General features: G+C 42.6%; 1 protein-coding gene across 1 annotated transcript; it reads right to left on the bottom strand.

Moving 5' to 3' along the window:
- Window positions 1-13,613: 13,613 nt before the first annotated feature.
- Window positions 13,614-17,939, bottom strand: HINT1 (histidine triad nucleotide binding protein 1). Its single transcript, XM_086479169.1, has 3 exons — window positions 17,818-17,939; window positions 14,717-14,821; window positions 13,614-13,949 (listed from the first exon to the last, which is right to left on the bottom strand). Exons 1-3 carry the CDS (start codon window positions 17,926-17,928, stop codon window positions 13,785-13,787), a joined length of 381 nt encoding a protein of 126 aa, XP_086335295.1. The 5' UTR covers window positions 17,929-17,939; the 3' UTR covers window positions 13,614-13,784.
- Window positions 17,940-19,601: the final 1,662 nt, after the last annotated feature.

Below are 19,601 nucleotides of genomic sequence, written 5' to 3'. Positions count from 1 at the left end.
GGACCTCATCTCGCAAGTTGCCCCATACTTGCAATCTCAATTAAACTTACTGAGAAGAGTAGACTGACAGCTCTAAAACTTCACTGTCCAGCAACAGGTAGGTAGGTAGCAAGCGATCATCACTAATGGTCACAATAAAGCTCCTACCCCACTGGGTCAGATAGGATCTGACAGCATTCAGGCAGATGTTTTCCCCATTTGCAGAAGTTAAGGCCCAGCCCATATGCCACAGAATTCAATGAACAATTTATTTTATCATTCAGATCTTTGAAAGTTGCATTATAGTGTAACTTTGGAAGCAAAGAGCCAGAATATGGTCCTTTTTACTCTAAGCCATAGTCCCCCAAAACAATGGGATTCTCAACGCATAAAATAGTCTCTGCTTATTTGAGAGTTACTAAACCCAAGTAACACAGCAAAATAACAGGAACTCCAGTAAAACCTGACTCTCATCTGGTTCTAGATTCACATTCCTAATCCTGCTTTAGACTACATTTATTCGTTTTCACTTCCTCATTCTCTCTCAAAACCAAAACTGCTTTCACACAGCACCTTCCTAAAGCTTGCTTTTTTTCTTGTTCAATCCTTGTAGCTCAAGATCTTTGCATACAATCATCACTGCTTAGCAGATATTGTAAGTCAAATTATTTCTTCCCTTGGTTAATTGCAGTGTTCGCCCATGAAAAACACAGGATTGGTTCCTGCTTCAGTAAGGTCCCGAGGCATGCACAGCACCACCAGCAGTTTAAATCAAAACATATGGAAGAAGCTATTGAATCAGATATGACAAACCTACTTACAGGGGAGGGGGGGGATGTAAATTAAAAGAGCCAGTAAGATTCAGAATACCCTTGACAACACGTGGCATTCAGTCCCTCATTTTATATTTTAATGCTCCTTGTGATTGAAATGCAACCCTCCATCTAAACAGTGATTTGAAAAAACTTGATCAATGTTAAGCAGCTGAGAGCATTATTCAGTAGGGGTTTTAATAATATTTTGCATAAATCCAAAGCGTTTCTGAAAGATTACATTGATACATAACTACAGCTAAGTGGTTGTTAGTCTACTTCTAGTTGTTACTCAGAGATTTTTATGACCCTTTCCCTCTGAATCTTCTGAATACAGTCCTAGAAATGTAATGATATACTGCAATAATCCAGTACTTGTCTGAATAATGAGGGAGCAACAGCAGGATTTCTATAGGAACGTGCTATGTAACCACCTATGTTTTATGTGCCTGCAGTGCCAATTTATTAGATGTGAAGGTAAGTTTTTGCACATCCCACCACCAAAACACAAAACTAAGTATAATTTTGGTACCACTTGCATTGATAATTCTTGGAAAGGCCCCTCCAACAGTTCATATAAACATAAGCATGCACAACACATTCTCAACCACAATCAATGCATGATGCACAAGGACACCAGCAAGATTTTTTTCTGAACTATCACACAGTACCTCTTAAGTTTGTATCAAACTAATTAAAAGCTAAAACTCTGAAAATGGTTACCTATCCGTATCAGCCATACTGAACTGATGTGCACTGTTCTGCAAACAAGAAATTCTGTGCATCAGAGAAGCAGCCATTTAAAAAGTTGAATCACTTATTTTTTCAACTTTTGATACTAGCATTCATATTTTGTTATAACGAAGTGAAAAGCAAAGACATTCAAGGCCTCTCTTGAAACACCAGGGGCTGAATTTAAGATTGGTCTTACGCTACCCTCAAGCGGCCCGGTCTAGGAAGTACATCTCAGAAATTTCATCTGCCATTTTAAGACATGATTCTTTCATTGAAAAGACAGCATGCTGATTTGTAACAGAGAGACAATGACATATTTGGGTATAGCACTTTTCATTCTACCCACTTACAAAGTACACATTATTTCAATTATGAAACACAGACTAGAATTAGAATGTCCTTCATCGGGTACCAATATGTTTTTCATTACCAGAAGAATTTTGTATTTTAATACGCCCTGATGTGGCCAGACAGGACATAAGGAATTTTTAGAAGTGCTCAGGGAGGGCTGAATGTGGTTCCCAGTGAAACCAGTATAAGTTTCAAACACAAAAGTTTGTTAAGAACATTTGAAAAATACTTCAATAAAAGACACATAAAAATTATACTTAGTGCAATACTCTTAACATCTGGACTGGAAGTCAGTAAGCCATATTTATTTAATCTGCTATCTGTCAATCTCAATTTCCCATCATCCCATTACCTGCCCCGAAATTCACCTTCTTTCTTTTTGTTACATTACATAATCATTAGATTTGTGATTGACCTCGTCTTTCCTGCTCTCTTTTGTTCAGCTATATATTGTTCCATTTTCAATTTATTAATTTTTTATAATGTATTCATTTTTACCTCACTTTGTCACATTACCTTTGAAACACATCAGATGCAGTTAATTTTATAAATTCTACCAGCTCCAGATAAACAACTAATAAAATATTTCCTTGCAAAAGACTGATTAAAATTTAATTTGTTTTTAAATCCATCCCAGTGTTTTTCAAAATAGGAACTGCAAGAAAGTTCAGACTGATGACAGTAAGTTAGAATAATGTAGTGCTAGCCAGCAATAACTTACTCTGCTTGTGACAAGAACAGATGAAGAATTGTAAAGGCTGGCCATAAGTGTCTAGATTAGCCAGGGAACTGCCACCGGTCAGTTCCTTCAGGGCAGTGAAGAAAGTTTTAAACACCTACACCCACCAAATACTGTCATTTTTTAATTCCTTAATCCAGGTAAACTACACAGCCTAATGAATTGGAAGTTCAAAAGACAGAAAAATCCTGGTAACAAGAGGAAATAATACTTTTTCCTGTTTGATTGCATAGCAATACCAACTAACCAAATTCATAAATCTTTGCAGCATGATTTACAATATTGGCAAGTTTATTTACATCACATGTACACATTTGTTTCCACTTTTTCCTAAACATAAGCAAAATAGGAGCCAGCTTTTCCAGATATTCTAGAGATAAGAAGACACGAGACGACTAATATTCAACCTTGAAGTTTGGGGGTTGGAGTTTCAAACTCCAATACTGATAGAAGAGCTTTTTGTTTGGCTGTAACGACGCCCAGACATCTTATCATTACTACAACATCAAATTAATCTGCTTTGTATCTTTTAACTAATTAAATACATGTACTGACACTTCATCATGCATGTTTTATGGAAGTTTATTACTAAAGTATTGTGAAACAAAACTGTGTAAGAATCTACACTTTTAATGACATGTAGTCATTCATTCATCATTTTTTCCATTTAAAAAAATTACCATTTTGATAAATCATAATACTGAAATCTATGCACCTATGCAAAAAATCAGAGGCTGAAAAAACCCTGAGAAACCAGGCAGAACATCTTAAAAATCAAACACATAAATCTGACCAAAAGGTTTTCTTTCAAAATATGCTTCTCTTGTCAGCCAGAAATTTTGACTTGACTTGGCAGCAGAAATGTTGAGGTTCTCTTCGATGCAGGCAATCTGGCAGGCAGTGCAGAACTGGCCTCTTGCTAGCCAAACAGCAGTCAGCTGGGATTGCTGTGCAGCAGTCAAAAGTCCAGGCACTACTGCATAAAGGCAAACAAGAACTCATACACGTTCTGCTTTACTTTTTAAGCTAAGTAACATATATACATTTTACATATACATTTTAAACCAAGCAAGCATCTGAGATGGGCACCAGCTCACACAACTCTTAAAATCTTATATAAAATGAAAATTTTAGGTGGAGTACAAGTTGCACAGTTTAATTCTGGATTTTGTTTTTTCACTCAGCATCACTGACGCCATCAACATCATCAGTGTCAGCACAGTTTCACATATCAAAGTCTATCAGCTAAGAAAATGAGAGCAAGCTTATTTCCAGGTAACAAGGTTGAAAATTGCACTATTGTCCAAGTTCACGTGGGGATTATCAGTGGCTGACTGACATCCCAAAACAGTTGCAATCCATCAGGGGATGGAAAGGGGGCAGGGGACACTTTCCACACTTCTCCTACTATGTATGCCCTGTAAAGCAAGAAACAAGCATGCATTTTCCAAGACAGAAAATTGAGTCTGTTCATAACAGCTCTGATTCTCTTTTGTTCTGTTTTGTTATTTTCCTTTGCTTTTCAAAAGAAATGTGTCCCACATTCTGAATAATAGTTTCCAGCCACTAATTTCTAATTAAATGTGGCTAACAATGAGCAGCTTAATATGGCATTTCTCCCACTCTCAAAATGAGTAAGATATGTCATAAATTCTATACAAACATATAAAGTCTTATAAATGCAAACGTACACTTTCAAAATTACAGGATTTCAAATACAAATTTACTCTTCTCGCTCACATGCTTTTTATTGCAATTGTGCAGTTCTGGCTTTTTGCTTTTTTGCCTTGTGCCTTTCTTGTTATTTCCATCACTTTATTTTGTATCTTCTTTGAAGATGTTTATGCTGCTGTTAGTGGAACCACAGAATAGTGTTGGAAGGGACCTTTAGAGACTGTCTAGCCCACCTTCCTGCTCAGACAAGAGCTAACTTTGAAGTCAGATCCACATTGTTGAAGGCCTTGTCTAGTCAAGCTTTGAGCGTCTACATCATCCTTGTACAGGTGAGCCCAAAACTGTACACAGTACTCCAAGTACTGAATTGAGGGGATTAATGAATGGCCTCAACTAAGCTGCTGCTCATGCTGCTTAGGATCAGCCTGGCCTTCTTGCTGCAAGGGCATGCTACTGATTTTGTTCAACTTCCCGTCCACCAAAATTCCCAGATCCTGTTTTGCAAGGCAGCTTTCTAGCCAGTCAATTCCCAGAGTACCTGTTGCACGAGGGTGTCTCCTTCCAAGTGTAGGACTCTGCGCCCAACTCGAACTTCAAAAGATCTTTTGCTTCTCCAACCTGTTGAAGTGCCTCTGAATATCAGTCCTGACCTCCAGCTTATCAGTCATTCCCCTTCCCAATTCGGTGGCATCTGTGAACTTCCTAAGGGTGTACTCCATTCCATTTTCTAGGTTACTGACAAGGACATTAAATGTTACCATCACTAATATAAACCCCTGAGGAATGCCATGCCTAACCACCCACCACCTGAACTCCTATTCTTTGAGTCCACTGGTCCAGGCAATTCTCCACCCACCTGGTAATCTGCCAATCCAGTGCATGTTTCTCCACTTTGGATACAAAGCAGCTGTGTCAAAAGTTTTGCTCTCCCCACGCCCACACTGCTAATCACGTCATTGTATAAGGCAATCAGGTTGGTCAGGCACAACTTGCCCACGTAAATCTGTGCTTGCTGTTCCAAATCACCTTTTCCTGATATGTCTGGAAATGGCTTCAAGGAAGACTGGCTCCATGATCTTCCTGGGGACTTCGATTAGGCTGCCTGGCTTGACGTTCTCTAAATCCATCTTATCTTTCTTCAGGATAGCTGTGACGCTTGCCTTCTTCCAGCCAAAACATACTTGACCCAGTCACAATGCCTTTTTGAATATCACAGAGAGAGGCTTTGCAATGACATTGACTAGTTCCATCAGCAGCATTGGATGCATCTCACTCATTCCCACAAACTTCTGTATGTCTAGGTTACTTAAGAAGTCCCTAACTATCTTGCTTTACCATGGCCCAAACTTGGCCTCTAGGCACACAGATCTAGGAGACCTCACAGCAGACCTTGCCAGTAAAGAAAGAGCAAAACAAAGCTGTTGAGTAACTCAGCCTTTTCTACTTAGTTTGTCACCAGACCCACCACCCCATTCTTCAGCAGGCCTACATGTTCCTTAGTCCATCCTTGCTGTGTAGGCAGCTGTTAACAGCCCTTCTTGTTCCCTTCTCATCCACCAGAAATTTCAGTTCCAGCTGAGCGTGGCTCTTCTACTCCACCTGAGCAATGTTTATTTCTTTTATGTAGCCCATCCCCATTTCCACCTATGTACAAGTGCCTTCCACACTTGAGTTCAATCAGAGCTCCCTGTTCAGCCATGTGGACCTCCTGCCACCCTCCCTCAGCCTACCAACTTCAAAACATGCAGCTCCTATGCCTGAAGGAGGCTATTCTTGACAACCAAAAAGCTGTCTTGGGCCTCTTTACTCTCCACAGCTGCCTCCCATGGGATTTCATCTACAAGCTCACTCAAGAAGCTAAAGTCCATTCTTCTGAAGATGAGAATCATTGTTCTGCTACACATTCTCTTTTCCCACAGTAATACACGGGACGAACTCAGGAAATCACTTTCTTAACATACTGATGAAGAAGTGCTACTACAAATCATAAATACAGTCTAAACAAAAACCTTTTACAAAGGTCAATGTACCCATGTAAAGGCCTCAAACAGTTTCATAAACATAATTTTTTATTTCTCTGCAATAGATAGCACATTCTTCTAATTATGCAGATGTTTTCTGAAACACACATGGCTCCTCATTCAACTCTAAAAACAACAATACCAAAGATGACACGTATATGTAGCTCGCTCACGTTCAAAAAACCCACACAGAAGAACACCCTAGCCCTGCAAGTGCTTAAATGTGCAAGGAACCCATTTGTTTTACCTCATTATCTCCACAAAGCTTTGTGTTACCTGCATTTTTTCAAAGAGGACAAGTGTTGTAAGCCTGCTTACAGCGTACCTTACACACACACATACACACACACCCCCCAACAAGATGAGGACACTTACAAAACGCAGTCAGAACTTGTTTTTCTTCTTTTAAGAAAAGCTATCTGAAGTAAAATGCTAATTATTACAAAACGTCAACCCTTGCATCCTATATTTTGCATTTAAAGCAGCCAGCATATCATATCCCAAATGCCTTTACTATGGAACAGACGACTTGAGTTTAAAGTACAGGAATGTAACTCTACCTTCTTGTTCCCAGCTTCCTCTGCAAAATGGTCACATCAGCCTGACCCTCATGCTGGTGTTCAACATCTCTCCTGGGACTAGGATGACAGTGGTTTCCACAATTCGCTAAGCTAAGCTTCACTGGATATGAATAAGCATCCTAACCACTGGACTACAGTCATGATACATCTTGTTTGGCCGCAAAGCTGAAATTCCATTCTGTTTGCACAGAAATAACAGACAGCAGCCCTGGGCTGGCTTAGGACTTACTCCAGGGAGATCGAGATGCAATCCAGAGAGGTGACTCAGAGCAAGAAGTGAACCGTACCATGCCTCCCACCTACTTCGCATCTTTTGATTCAAAATTTGAATGCTTCTGTGTAACAGCTGGAAAAGCAAATGCATGTTGCTTGCTCTACTGTGAATGAAAGCCAAAGCAATTTTGCAGACACTGCTGAGCTGTTAAATGATAAAAAGAGCCACAATATTAAGAATCAAATAAGGTCTTCCTACAAAAAAGGTTGCAACAAGACGATTAATTCCATGAAGCATAAAATCAAGTGTTTCCACTAAATTGAGATCCAGAGACAATTTATCGGGTAAGGTTTTTGGAATAAACATTAAATGCAAGTTAAATCCTTTTGCAGAAATTATTATAAAGAAAAAAGAACGAACTAGCAGAAGAAGCAGTGTCATTTGCAACCTGATCATTGAATGTGATCCAAACAAGACACTACAGAAAGAAAGACCTATATAAGTCCTGTGATGTTAGGTTTGTCACCACAACTTATTGGAACCTCCCCTCTGTGCAAGTGTATAGAAATGCTATAGAAAGATGGATAAGCTCTGACGTAAATCAGGTGCTGAGCCTCTCTTGGCTTGCGCCAAGTTATTTGACAGAGACAGACCCCTAGCACTGAGCTGAATCAGAGAGGAGCAACCACTCTCTGGAGCTACACAACTTTACCTCCATATTTCTACACTTGTGCACTGAGCAAAGGACCCAGAGAGAACAACGCTGAGAATACACAAGTGCCTAGTGCCATGTAAGAAAGAAAAAGTGGCCTTTCAGGAGAATAAGCCCTTCCTGCCCTATACACAACATAAAGAGGCAGGGATTTTCACTGCAGCATCATCCCATTCGATCACCACATTCAGTTTACTCTGTCTCTTTTTTTCATCACCTCCCCCTTTCCTTTTCCCTACTGACATTCCCTCCCTGAAACGAAGCTTCTGGAATTGTTATCCATCTCACACCACACACACCATCATCTAGATCTTACTATAATAATAAAACAGAGCCATAGGGATAGATGGCATTATCCCAACTCTGCAAAGGTAAATGACCTTGTAAGAGATTAAAACACTGTGGCTCCAACCAGCTGCTCCAGTAAGCGCTAGCTGACATTGTCTCAAGCACTGATCACACCTCCTTGCTTATATAAAGCAGCATTTAGACACTGCCTACTCCTGGAGAAGAAAAAAAAGGTACCTGCAGCACAGATGTACATTTTATGAATGAATTGACAGAAGTCTTCCTGTTTTGCAAGAGGATTCAACTCCAAGGCCCCTGAGAGCTTTAAACAAAATTTAAGTCACGAGCCAGGCAGAACACTCTCCCTCTTCCCCACTGCAAGATAGTAGGGTGGGGCTTTTCCACATCTAGTTGACATCTTTCAACTAGCATACACTATCAATATGACTTTTTATCATGTTTCTAGAGAATTCGCTACCTTCTTCACAGTAACAGAATTTTTACATTGACAAAATTTAACAGAAGCACAGCTACTACTACAACAAAATAAAAATACCTCATTGTTTTGGAGTATGGTTATTCTCAGCTGTAAGTCTTCTCTGCTACTTAAATCTGTTATAGAAGACTGATTGGTACTTGACCTTCAGCCAAACCAACAGTACAAATCCTTCATGACAAAGGGGTCAGGAACTACAGCTCCAGCCTCACTTCTTGTCCCTTTACCCTTCACATCCTCAGGGCATTGTCTCCTGTAAAGCTGTGTTTTGACCAAGTTCAGCAAGACCAAGTTAACCAAGCTCACACCTACTCAGCAGCGTCTTTATAGGTGTTGCTGGGTTTCCAACACACAGAACATCCAATAGGCTAATACTTACAATTTTTACCCTTTGCATGCACAGTTCTTTTTCACTTTCAACATGAGTTGAGAAGAGGTAGTTTTTTTCTTCTGGAACATCTAGACACTTTTTTTTCTCAAGATCCTTCTGTTTCTCAGCAAAAAAACATTTGCTTTCTTGAAGCTTCCCCCTCGAAGAGGCTGGATTCCCAGGTACTTCCCAACCTTCCTGTCTCCAAGAGTCACGTTCCTATCTCAATCACTAAAGCAGTGATCTCTCCTTAAAACACACCCCCACACACCCCCTTTCAACTTCTATATGGATGACTCTACATTTTAGGCTTAGATCCAACGTTTTTTACCACCTAGCAGCCCTGTAACTAACCCAAGTGTCAGGTGTAAGCATATTACAGTCAAATAAAAGCCCACATCTCCTTTTAAACTCCTTCATGACCGGTATAGGGCATATAACCGGTGGCCAGTCCTGGCGGACAGCACTGCCCAACAGTATTAGCCTAGAGTTTGATTTTTCCCCAGTTTCTTCAAGCTCAGCTATAAAATGACTAGAGTACGATACTACGGTTTGTCAAAAGGACAGAAATTGACACCTGGAAATAACAATAAAACAAGACTACATTCTGCCAAGTTTAGTACAGACATTCCCTGTCTGTCAAAAACTAAAGGAAACTGTTGCTATTGCTGTTTTTTCCCCAGTAACTGGAAAAGAGACAGACAGAATGAAGAGAAGTCGTATTTAAATCCATAGCAAATACAGCCATAATCAGACAAAAGATTAACACAGTGCTCTTGAGATAAATTCAATCTGGTCAACAGAAACAAGTTCCAACACGCAAGAAAATAGACAAAACTGAGAAAATAAGACAACTGTAGCCTAAGTCAGGATGGCTTGTACAAATCTGCAACAGTAACTGTCATGGGATTTTCAGGTCAGCTTGGCTCAACAAGACTGGACAGCTCAGTGCCTAAATGAATGCAAAATTCCATACCTAGGACATGTCCAAATTCAGTGACTGACATTTTAAAAACTGATATAAATGTCACATGCGTAGTTTAGCGCGCTCTCTCGGACACTCGTCTGAGGTTTACTTGGGTCTCTGCGTAATTTTAAGTCCTGGAATGAGAACCGTCCAAGTACAGGCACTGGCTTTAAAGAAAAAGGAACTCTCTTGTAGCTCCACAGCAACCTGGAGCTAGTGCGGACCCATCAAAGTCTTCCATGGCTTTTTCAAACACATCCCTGTCATTCACTCCTGAAGGTATCAACCTTTTTGCCTGGTTTAATTAAGGAACGTGCAGCAGATACAAACAAAACACACAGAAGGCTTAAACACAGCCACGCCCTTGTTAGTGTAACCATTATTTCAAGATGGACAAAATAATAAACTTGACATCTGCAAGTCAGTGTTGTGGTTTGAGCCTACCCAGCTGGCAACAAAGGCCCCACGCAGCCGCTGCCCCATCCCCTGAGGGATGAGGAGGAGAAAACGCAACCAAAAAGTCTTGAGGGTCGAGACAAAGGACAGGGAGGGCTAACTCACCAGTCATGGTCACCGGCAACAGACAGACTCAACTTGGGGATAACAACACACATTTAATACAACCAACCACCACCATCAAGGAGAATGAGAGATACAACCAGGTCTTAAATACAACACACCTCCTCCCCACCCCCCCGGTCTCCCCGGGCTCAGCTCTGCTCCCTCTTCCCCCCCAGCAGCGCAGGGGGCAGGGAATGGGGGTCACAGTCCGGCCGGCACAAGGTGTCCCCGCTGCTCCTTCCCCCTCAGGGAGCGGGGCCCTCGCAGCCCTCCCCTGCCCCACCGCGGGGTCCCTCTCCCGGCAGACAGCCCTCCAGGAACTGCCCCAACGCGAGTCCTTCCCGCGGGGACGCAGCTCCCCAGAACCCCCCAGCGCGGGGCCCTCCCGGGGCTGCCGCCCTCCCACCGACGGGCGGCTCCAGCGCGGCCGCAGTCGCGCTCTGCTCCGGGCCCGGGCCCTGCTCCTCCGGCCCGGGGCCCTCCGCGGGCTGCAGGGCGACCTCTGGGCCACCGCTGGGCTCCAGGGGCTGCAGGGGCTCAGCCGCCACCCCACCGCGGGCCGCAGGGGAACCTCTGCAGCGGCACAGCTCCCTCTCCCCTTCCTCACCGACCGGGTGTCCGCAGGGCTGTCTCTCTCCTGTCCCCCTTCGCTCACCAACACAAACACAAAACAAAGACAGACAGCAATCAAGCCCTTCTTTCACTCTTAAATAGTTATTCGCAGAGTCTCCATTGGTCTGGCCTTGGCCAGAGGAGGGTCCAAAATCGGAGCCGGGGGAGCTTCTGGAAGCCTCTTAAAGGAGGCACCTCTGTAGCCCCCTACCCCACTACCAAAACTGCGCCAAAACCCCGCCAGACACCAAACCACCACAGTCAGATTCAAGTAAAGCAACAAAAGCTTTACTGGGCTATTTCATACAGGGTTCAGCAGTGATGCTATTAACTTCACCAGTCATGCTTTAATTCATAAACGCCAATGTCGGTACACATATATATGTAATTCACAAACACCAATAGCAGAACAGAAATTAGAAAAGTGGAAGCAGTATACATATCACACAGCCTTTCCCACACTCGGGTGCCAATGCTTAATGTCAATATGCTTAAATACCTTTCACCAACTTGTCACAATTGCAAGTCTCCCAGCCATAAACCTTTACTGCAGCCCCACTGTATCTGCTAGTGATACCTCATTCTTATAATACAGGTTCAGCTGTCTGCTCAGGGATGCTGTACCTCTTGGGGCTGGGTGGTTTTCTTCTTCACTTCTGTGCAGGACACCCAGGAAAACAGCTGTCAGGCTACCACTATAGGACCACCTTTTTATTCCTAACTCAACTATAGACCAGCCACCTTCAGAAGCCCTAGACAATTTTCCAGTTGAAGTTGATAGGATTATGAGAGTGTCTTTACAAAAATATAGTACCATTTACCCAAGCTGGTACAAGATACCACAGACCTAAACAATGAATAGATAAGGAGGAGAGTGGTTTTGCAAGTACATGGCACTGTTTATCCAGAGGAGCCATGTGTTTATTAAGTAATCAGCAAGCCTTGTAAAACAAAAGGTGCCATATATCTCAGCAATTAAGGAATCTCAACCGAAACCAAGGACCAGACTACAAAACTCTGTTAGATAAGACAACTTGCAAGAGAAAAATCATTAAAAAAAAAAAAAATTTCCTCAAAAATTTCAAGAGAAGTTTGAACATTTCAACTTTAGGAAAGAGTGCGCAGGCTTAACTGACTTATTAACTTCTCCACCCAGGAGATGCGTAATGACATGATAATGAAACATACGATGCATCATGCAAAGGGGGGTACACGTTAAGGGGTAAAAATATGGTATATGTAGTAGGCAGATCGGGAAGTCTGTGCCTTCCTAGTACCTCAGCCAACGGGGAAAAGGAGAGGGTCCTATGCAGCCGGGAAATTAGGATAAAAAGGGGGCTGCAACTCCAGCAACTTTGAGAGACCCCATGGGATATGCCCAGTGGACTCTCCCTTTATTCAAATGAAGTCTATTTTACAGGAGTCCTCTGCCTCCTTTGTGAACACTGAGCGCTGGTGCCAGGATATTCCGCACAAAGTTATGTCATACGGTAAAAATTCTGAAAGTTCAGAACCTTCAGAAGTACTTACAGAATACTTTCAAGTTGAAAGAATTCAAATGCCGTTACTAGACTTACAAGTTTTTATCTGAATAGAAATCACAACTCACAGCCTTTACCTGTCCACCTTCTACACTCCCACATTTCTTTAACACCTTTGGTGTTCACAAATACCCTAGTTTTTCTTAAGGTATCTGCCTAAAGGCTTCCAAGTACCTTCCACCAGAAAAACTGGTTAGCTGGGACTTCTCAATTTTTGCAGAAAAAACAGTTTGCTTTATATTTACACCAGCAGACACATCTGTAACCCTAACTTCAGGAAAATTCATTGTCTTGGAGATTCAATGACAGCGTTGCATGAATAACCATGTGCAGCAACACAGAGAAACTACTAGCCACTGAGGGACAAAATCTGCCCAATAAAATCTGGAACCTAAGATGTATACATACTACACCATGCTGCTTATGTGCCAAGGCAAAATGCCTTGAGCACCTTATAAGGCCCTACAGACACAGTTCAGTATTTTCAAGTCCTGAATTCCATCAAAATCACGACGTAGAAGTAAATACCAGTATGCTACGGAACTATTACAGCTGCCTTTAACAGGTTTTATCCCCTCTCATCAGAAATACGGTGCCTTATAAAGCAGCCATTGACAAAGCACTCCAACAGGAGCTGTATGTTTCCACACCGCACTGTACTGACACAGCCCTTGCACAGCATGTTCAGAATTCCACATACAACACTTTTAAAACAAGTTTTAGCAGCAGCCTACACTGGCTTTGTGAATGTTTACATACCACATTCAAGAAATTTTCGTCCCAAGAGACATGAAAGACTGCTAAGCAGTTGCACCTTCAGGTTTCAAATGCCTCAGCAAATCACTGTTTCCACAGGACTGTTAACAGCAGACTGCAACGCACCACATAGTTAAACTCCGGAGAACACCTTTTTAACTCGCAGAATTGTTTCCACCAGTAAAGCACACCAGACAAAGATGATTCCCACATGCTAAATCTTTATTGTGCGAATGTTGTTCAGAGCATTTATTACCCTTTGTAGACACACATTACAAAAAAATACATTAACAGTGGCTAGATTGATGGGCAAGACATTAAATCTATTTGGTGGTAATTTGTATGCATGCAGTTAAGTCTTGTGGTGTAAAAATCTTAGCCAGGAGGCCAGCCCAACTGACGACCACCCAGAACATGGAGATGTACATGATAGACAGACTGCCCACCCTCAGGCCCTTCATTCACAACCATCCGGAATCCATTGGTCAGGCCCAGGTTAGCAGCACACTTCTTGCCAACAATCATTAAATGCCCAAGAAGCTGGAGGAGAAAAAAAAAAAAAAAAAACACAAAAAAAACACAAAAAAAGGGGAAAGGGCAGGAAGGGAAGAAATGAGAGCAGAGAACCATTCAGATAAGCCAGTAAACTAATTCTTAGAAATTCAGTCACTGCTCTTCAAATTGTTGTCTGCCTGCAACTGACGCTTCCCAAGAAAAGCTATAAAGACTGACTATGTGTTAATATAGGGGAAAAAAAGACCTATGTATTTTTTTCAAGCTACACAGTAACAGGCTACAAAAACGTCACAGAAGCTAAATTTATCTCAGTTAAAGCCCCCATTACTTCTTCAGGCAACATATATAATCCTGGTGGAAAAGAAACTTTACTTTACCATGTAAAGGTTTATAAAATCTTTTTAGCTTGATGCTTCTAGTTACAAATTAAATATTCAGCACCTCTCAGCTAACTTTCCCTTTCTTCATCTCTGACCTGCTAAAACCCCAAGCCCATATTACAGTAAGTACTACTGCCTGTAAACCATGAAAACAGACATCAAGACCGTACTCCAAAATAACAATGCATTTTGCACTGCAAATACATATCCAGAAATACATTTTGCTTTCTATCACTATTGTTACTGGAAAACCTTAACTCCATTCCCATTTTAAGCTACAGGTAAATGATTACAGTAGCTGAAAACTAGTTTGCCTCTTTGAAATACCAAGAGGAAAAGGGGCAGAGTCTACTAAACTATGCAGTAACCAGAGGTACAGTTTCCTGTACAGAAAGCTTCTAGAGTACTTACAGATTCATCAGAATCTTCTGCTTCAGATAACCTGACAATTGGTTTCTTAGGAATCACTAGGAAATGTGTTGGAGCTTGGGGTGAAATATCATGGAACGCAAGACACTGGAGGAAGAGCAAACAGTTAAAACATAATTTGCTTCACAGAAAGGCAAGAGTTTAAGTAAATTAATATGACCCCCTAGATACATACTTAAGCAGATTATCAGATACCCCAAACATAAGCAAAGATACTGATTTTTCTTGAGTCCTCTCATTTCTAAACACAACACACCTACTTAGCTGACACGAAAAAAATAATCATTATTCTGTGCCAAGTATTATTTAAAAGTTGTAGTCTTCTCAAAAGGTTAATATACAATCAGGTTCATGACTTACTATTTCCACGTATGCATAACAACTAACAAAGCCAATGGCGTGCATGCTTATAAAAAATACATTTATACTTACTTCACTTCTTTATTAACACCCTGTTTAATAAAACAAATGGCAAACAGTTGCTAATCATTTTCCAGTTATGCCCGAACACTGCCTTGGTCAAAGATAAAGGCAATTTCAAAGAACCTGAAGTTACATGATTGAGGCCATATTACGTTTAGCAGCAAGCATGTCAGAAAAAGATTCTTTCAAAATAATTTATTAAGGCTGGCTCTACTTCAGACGTTCTCCAATTGAAGGAAAGGCATCACCTTTCAAATATGAACAACTGTGTGCAGTAAGTAGTTGACTCCCAACTAATTTTATCGAAGTATCAAAATTACTATCAATCAGAAATTGCATGCGGCACCTAACTACATCAAATAAATCTGAAATTAGGAACTTCCAATAGATAACAGAAGAGAAAGCAAAGAAAGATAAAAGGAAGCTATGCCTCTTTTTGCAAATGGTCAATCACAGAACCAGGACTTGCTACTGCAACCACCACAATCTGCAGATGCCCATGCTGAGCATGCGCTCTGCCATTGCTAACCAAAATGTGTCTCTGACATACATCACACTGAACAGCAAAACATGTTAGTTACTGGTCGAGTTATGCCACAAACCAGGACAAACGCATACTCATAAACACACACCTTACACACTTCAAAATATGTATTTCGTAGATGCTTTCAGTTATTTGTGAATCAATAAAGTGAATTTTCTATGCGACTATAAGGCTTTTCAATTCTACTGAGGGGAACTGTGACCTTTGCCAAGAGTAAAGGGGCTGAAAAGCCAGAACTTTACTTACATTAACAATGCCTTACCTGGTATACCTCCAATCTGTCCTATTTTAAGCTATCTTTAAGACGATAACACCCAATTTTAGATCTCTGATTAACTGTTTGTTTCTCCCAAGGAGGAGGGTGGTAAGCAAAGAATGGATGAATAAAATTAATTTGCACCTAATTAAATAAATCTTCCTTTGATTTGATCATTTTGTACGCACTTTTTCTATTATATGCGGTCCATATAGAGGCAAAATGCAAATGGCCAAACTGAGTCAAAGAATTTAATGAGCAGGAGACTGGTAGCAAACAATTTTCTGTGCGACAGAGAGCAGAAGTAGTTTTCAACAAAAGCACAATCACAGAAAGTCCAAGAGGGCACGGTAAACCAACCTCCATTTCAGCAAGTTTAGACTCAACTAAAACAAGTGATAAGGCTTAATTCCAGGGAGCCTTTGTACTTTCTAATAGCTCCTTTTCTCTGGATGTCAATTAATGATTAGAAGCCTTCCTTACATTTCTCCTTGTAACATTTCCAGCCACCTCTAAAAAGACCTTCAGAGAGTCAATAAAATGAAGATAATCCACTATAGCCAACTAAACTCGAAAAGCAGTTCTACATTTCTGCATAGTCTAAGGTAAAAATCAACTGAGACACTGCAGGTAATTACTCTGCCAGAAAATCTTCGGCACTAAAGGTAGTCAGAATAGGCTATATGCTGTCAAGTCAATGGCCTGATTCTCAATCAAGCACAGTGCTCAGGTTACACTGCTGTAGCCATTACAGCTGGGGAAAAACCTCATGCAGCTTTAAACTGGGTAAAGAAGGAATGCACAAGCTCGCATCAACACAGAGCAGTACCAGAAACATAATTTTTGGAAAGTGATGAAAATTTCCAACTTTCTTGAGGGTAGATGGCAGCTGCAATATTTCTGGGTCTATTAAGAAACCCTGTTCCAAGACATACAGAATTTTTAAGCACACAAATCAGAAGAACAGCACCTTTATTGAGTCCGTATTCTACACTACAGATAGTCTCTTATTTCAAAAGCAAAAGCTTCTGTTAATGTTCAGGATTTCAACCGGGAAAAACAAAAAAAAAAGGGCTTACACTGGATACTAGTTTAGTTTACGTCTTGGAGATAACAGCTGCATTTTTTCACAAACTAACAATTTTCACTTAGCTCCTAGCATGTTGTGGTGCACGAGCATTACTGAGCGCTACTAGTCCCACCTCACTACAGAAACTGGTTTTCGCACCCTGCAGGATGTTCAGTTTCAGGCTTTTGTAAAGAGCAGAAAAAGCTGTAATCCTCTATACTTCTCTCCTTTAATAATCCCTCTCAGAGGTTCATAACCAAAGCCTGCCAGCCACAGCTGTATCACGCCCATAAAGCTACGCAGAGGCGCACCAAGACCTGCATTTCTAACGCGCAGAAGCAGCTAGTTACGATGCACTGCTAATGGTACACACGCCCGGAACCCCCGAGGAGGCTGCCTGCGGGTGGTTAATCTCAGGTTTCACGACTACTCTCCCACACATACGCACCAGGTGCGAGAACCTCCGTCCCTTGGCAGTAAAGCCTGCGCGGTCTGCAGTGCCGAAAGGCTGCGACACGGCCAATGCCGGCGGCCGCCACCGGGAGCGCTGGCGCCAGAGGCCCTCCTCCGCGCAGGCCGGTGACACAGCGGGGCCGGCAGCACTTGCAGCCCTGCCGCCGCCCACCCGCTCGCCCGCCGGCCCGCGCACCGAAGGAGCCCGATGCTTTAGGGACGCTGCAGCGGGCCGCGGAGAGGCCCCGGCCCGCCCGCCCCACCGCGCTCCCAAGCGCCTCAACGGCACCCCCCGACCGGGCGGCTGCGAGCGGGGGGCGGCCGCGCCCCGCCCGCACCTGCTCGTCCTCATAGATGATATTGGCGGGGATCTCCTTGCGGATGATCTTCCCGAAGATGGTGTCGCCTCCGGGGCGGGCTGCCTGCGCCTTGCTGATCTCGTCAGCCATGGCGGCCGTCCCCGCGCGGCGCCCGTCACCCCGCGCTTCCTCCCGCGGCCACGCCCTCTGCGGCGCTCACTGGCTCGGCAGCTCACAGCCAGCCTCGCCCACTTCACGATTGGTAGTTTTGACTGTCTTTTTATTTGCCCCCGCCCATCCGGCTCGCCCGCCCTCGCTGACTGGGTGTGGTGGGGCTGAGGGTGGCGAGGGGGAATCCGGGTTGGCGGACCGCTGGCGGCTCCGCGGGGGGATCGGCGGTGTGACTGCAGCGGGCGGGGGGGGTGTTTTGGTGAGATAGCGCGGGGCCAGGCGAGGCTGCGGCGGGCGGCGATGTTGTTCATTGCCGCATTAAATCCAGCGCAGCGTCTGTGGGACTTCTGGGGCCTGCGTCCTGCAGCCAAACGGCTGCCCTTGGCGGGGCTCCCCCTGGCCTTTCCGTGGAAGTCTGGAGGACAAACGGACCGTGCTGCGGCACCTGCTGCCTCGGCGAGGGTTTCCCGGGGGAAGCGGTGTGGCCCCCGGCACGGAGCGCAAGGCGAGCAGGCCACGCCACTGTCTCAAGGCCTTTCGGGGCCACAGGAGGCCAACACCGTGGGGCCTGGGCTGAGCCGGGTAGGGGGCTTCCACAGACATCAGCACTGCCCCCGAAGCTTGGAGAGTGAAGTCACAAAATGCGCAGGGTTTTGTCTGAGGTGCTGGGTGCTGCTAGCATCGGGATGGCTCTTGCAGAGGGCAAATCGCAAGCAGTTTAATGTGTCAGTGCTTCCGCACATAAGCCATTTCCTAACTAGAACACAGACCAATCAATATGACCAGGCAACAATTCACGGAGGGCAATACAGTATTATATCGCTATACACCTTATCACAAATGCTTTTTGTCACAGTTATGATGCCAGTCATACAGGAATAGGAGATATCAAAAGGCAGGAAAAAAAGCAAAAACTAAAAGAGTAACAACAAAGCTTCACTTTCTAAACTTCACAGTTAAAATAGGTTGCATCTGATTTCCCTCAGGCTTTGTCAAGGAAGATTTTAATACAGACATTTATATATATTTGCCCCATGACAAAAATCTCGCAGGAAAGATAATCCTGGAGGGAGGCAGGGAAAGTGGTTTTAAAAAAAAAAAAAAAGTGGTTTTTTACTGGTAAGTGGTTTAAACCTAAAATGGTTCCACATTCCATTACTTGAATTTGTTATAAAATGAGCAGAATTTGTCATGCATATCTGGTAGTAACTCTGGAATTACATATCCTGAGATACCCTAAACAAAGCTCTCACAAAGCACCTTAGACAGTGGGATGCTATTCTCACTTTATGGTACTGTATTACGGTATTTTGACATGTATATGTCCTATGGATATTATTGGAGTATGACAGCTAAAATAAGGATGGAATTGGTGCTTCATAGGCAAATCTATTTGCTTTCTATTGTTGTCTAACCGTGGTCATTAAGCAAAGATAAGAATAATTTTATTTCCCTATTTTCTCAAGAATTAAATGTATTTCATGAAATACTAAAAATATTCAGTAAAAATAATTAATATGTAAAAATTTAGTAAAAATATTTAGTAAAAGTGTTCTCAAGTTTCAATTAGCTTTGAATGTCATTGCAGTTAAACAATGAAATAGGCTATATATTAAAGCTAGAGGTCTAGCGAAGCAGTAAAGCCAATGACA

The sequence above is a fragment of the Leptosomus discolor genome, chromosome Z (assembly GCF_034619465.1).
Source record: "Leptosomus discolor isolate bLepDis1 chromosome Z, bLepDis1.hap2, whole genome shotgun sequence".
Classification (NCBI taxonomy): Eukaryota; Metazoa; Chordata; class Aves; order Leptosomiformes; family Leptosomidae; genus Leptosomus; species Leptosomus discolor.
Note: the sequence above shows the minus strand (reverse complement) of the source record. Positions and strands in the feature narration are given on the sequence as shown.

Coding starts and splice junctions, on each gene's coding strand:
- HINT1 (XM_086479169.1), bottom strand. CDS start 17,928: ATGGCTGACGAGATCAGCAAGGCGCAGGCAGCCCGCCCCGGAGGCGAC. Junction 14,822..17,817: donor TCATCTATGAGGACGAGCAG/GTGCGGGCGGGG, acceptor CTCTTCCTCCAG/TGTCTTGCGTTCCATGATAT. Junction 13,950..14,716: donor CAGAAGATTCTGATGAATCT/GTAAGTACTCTA, acceptor TTTCTCCTCCAG/CTTCTTGGGCATTTAATGAT.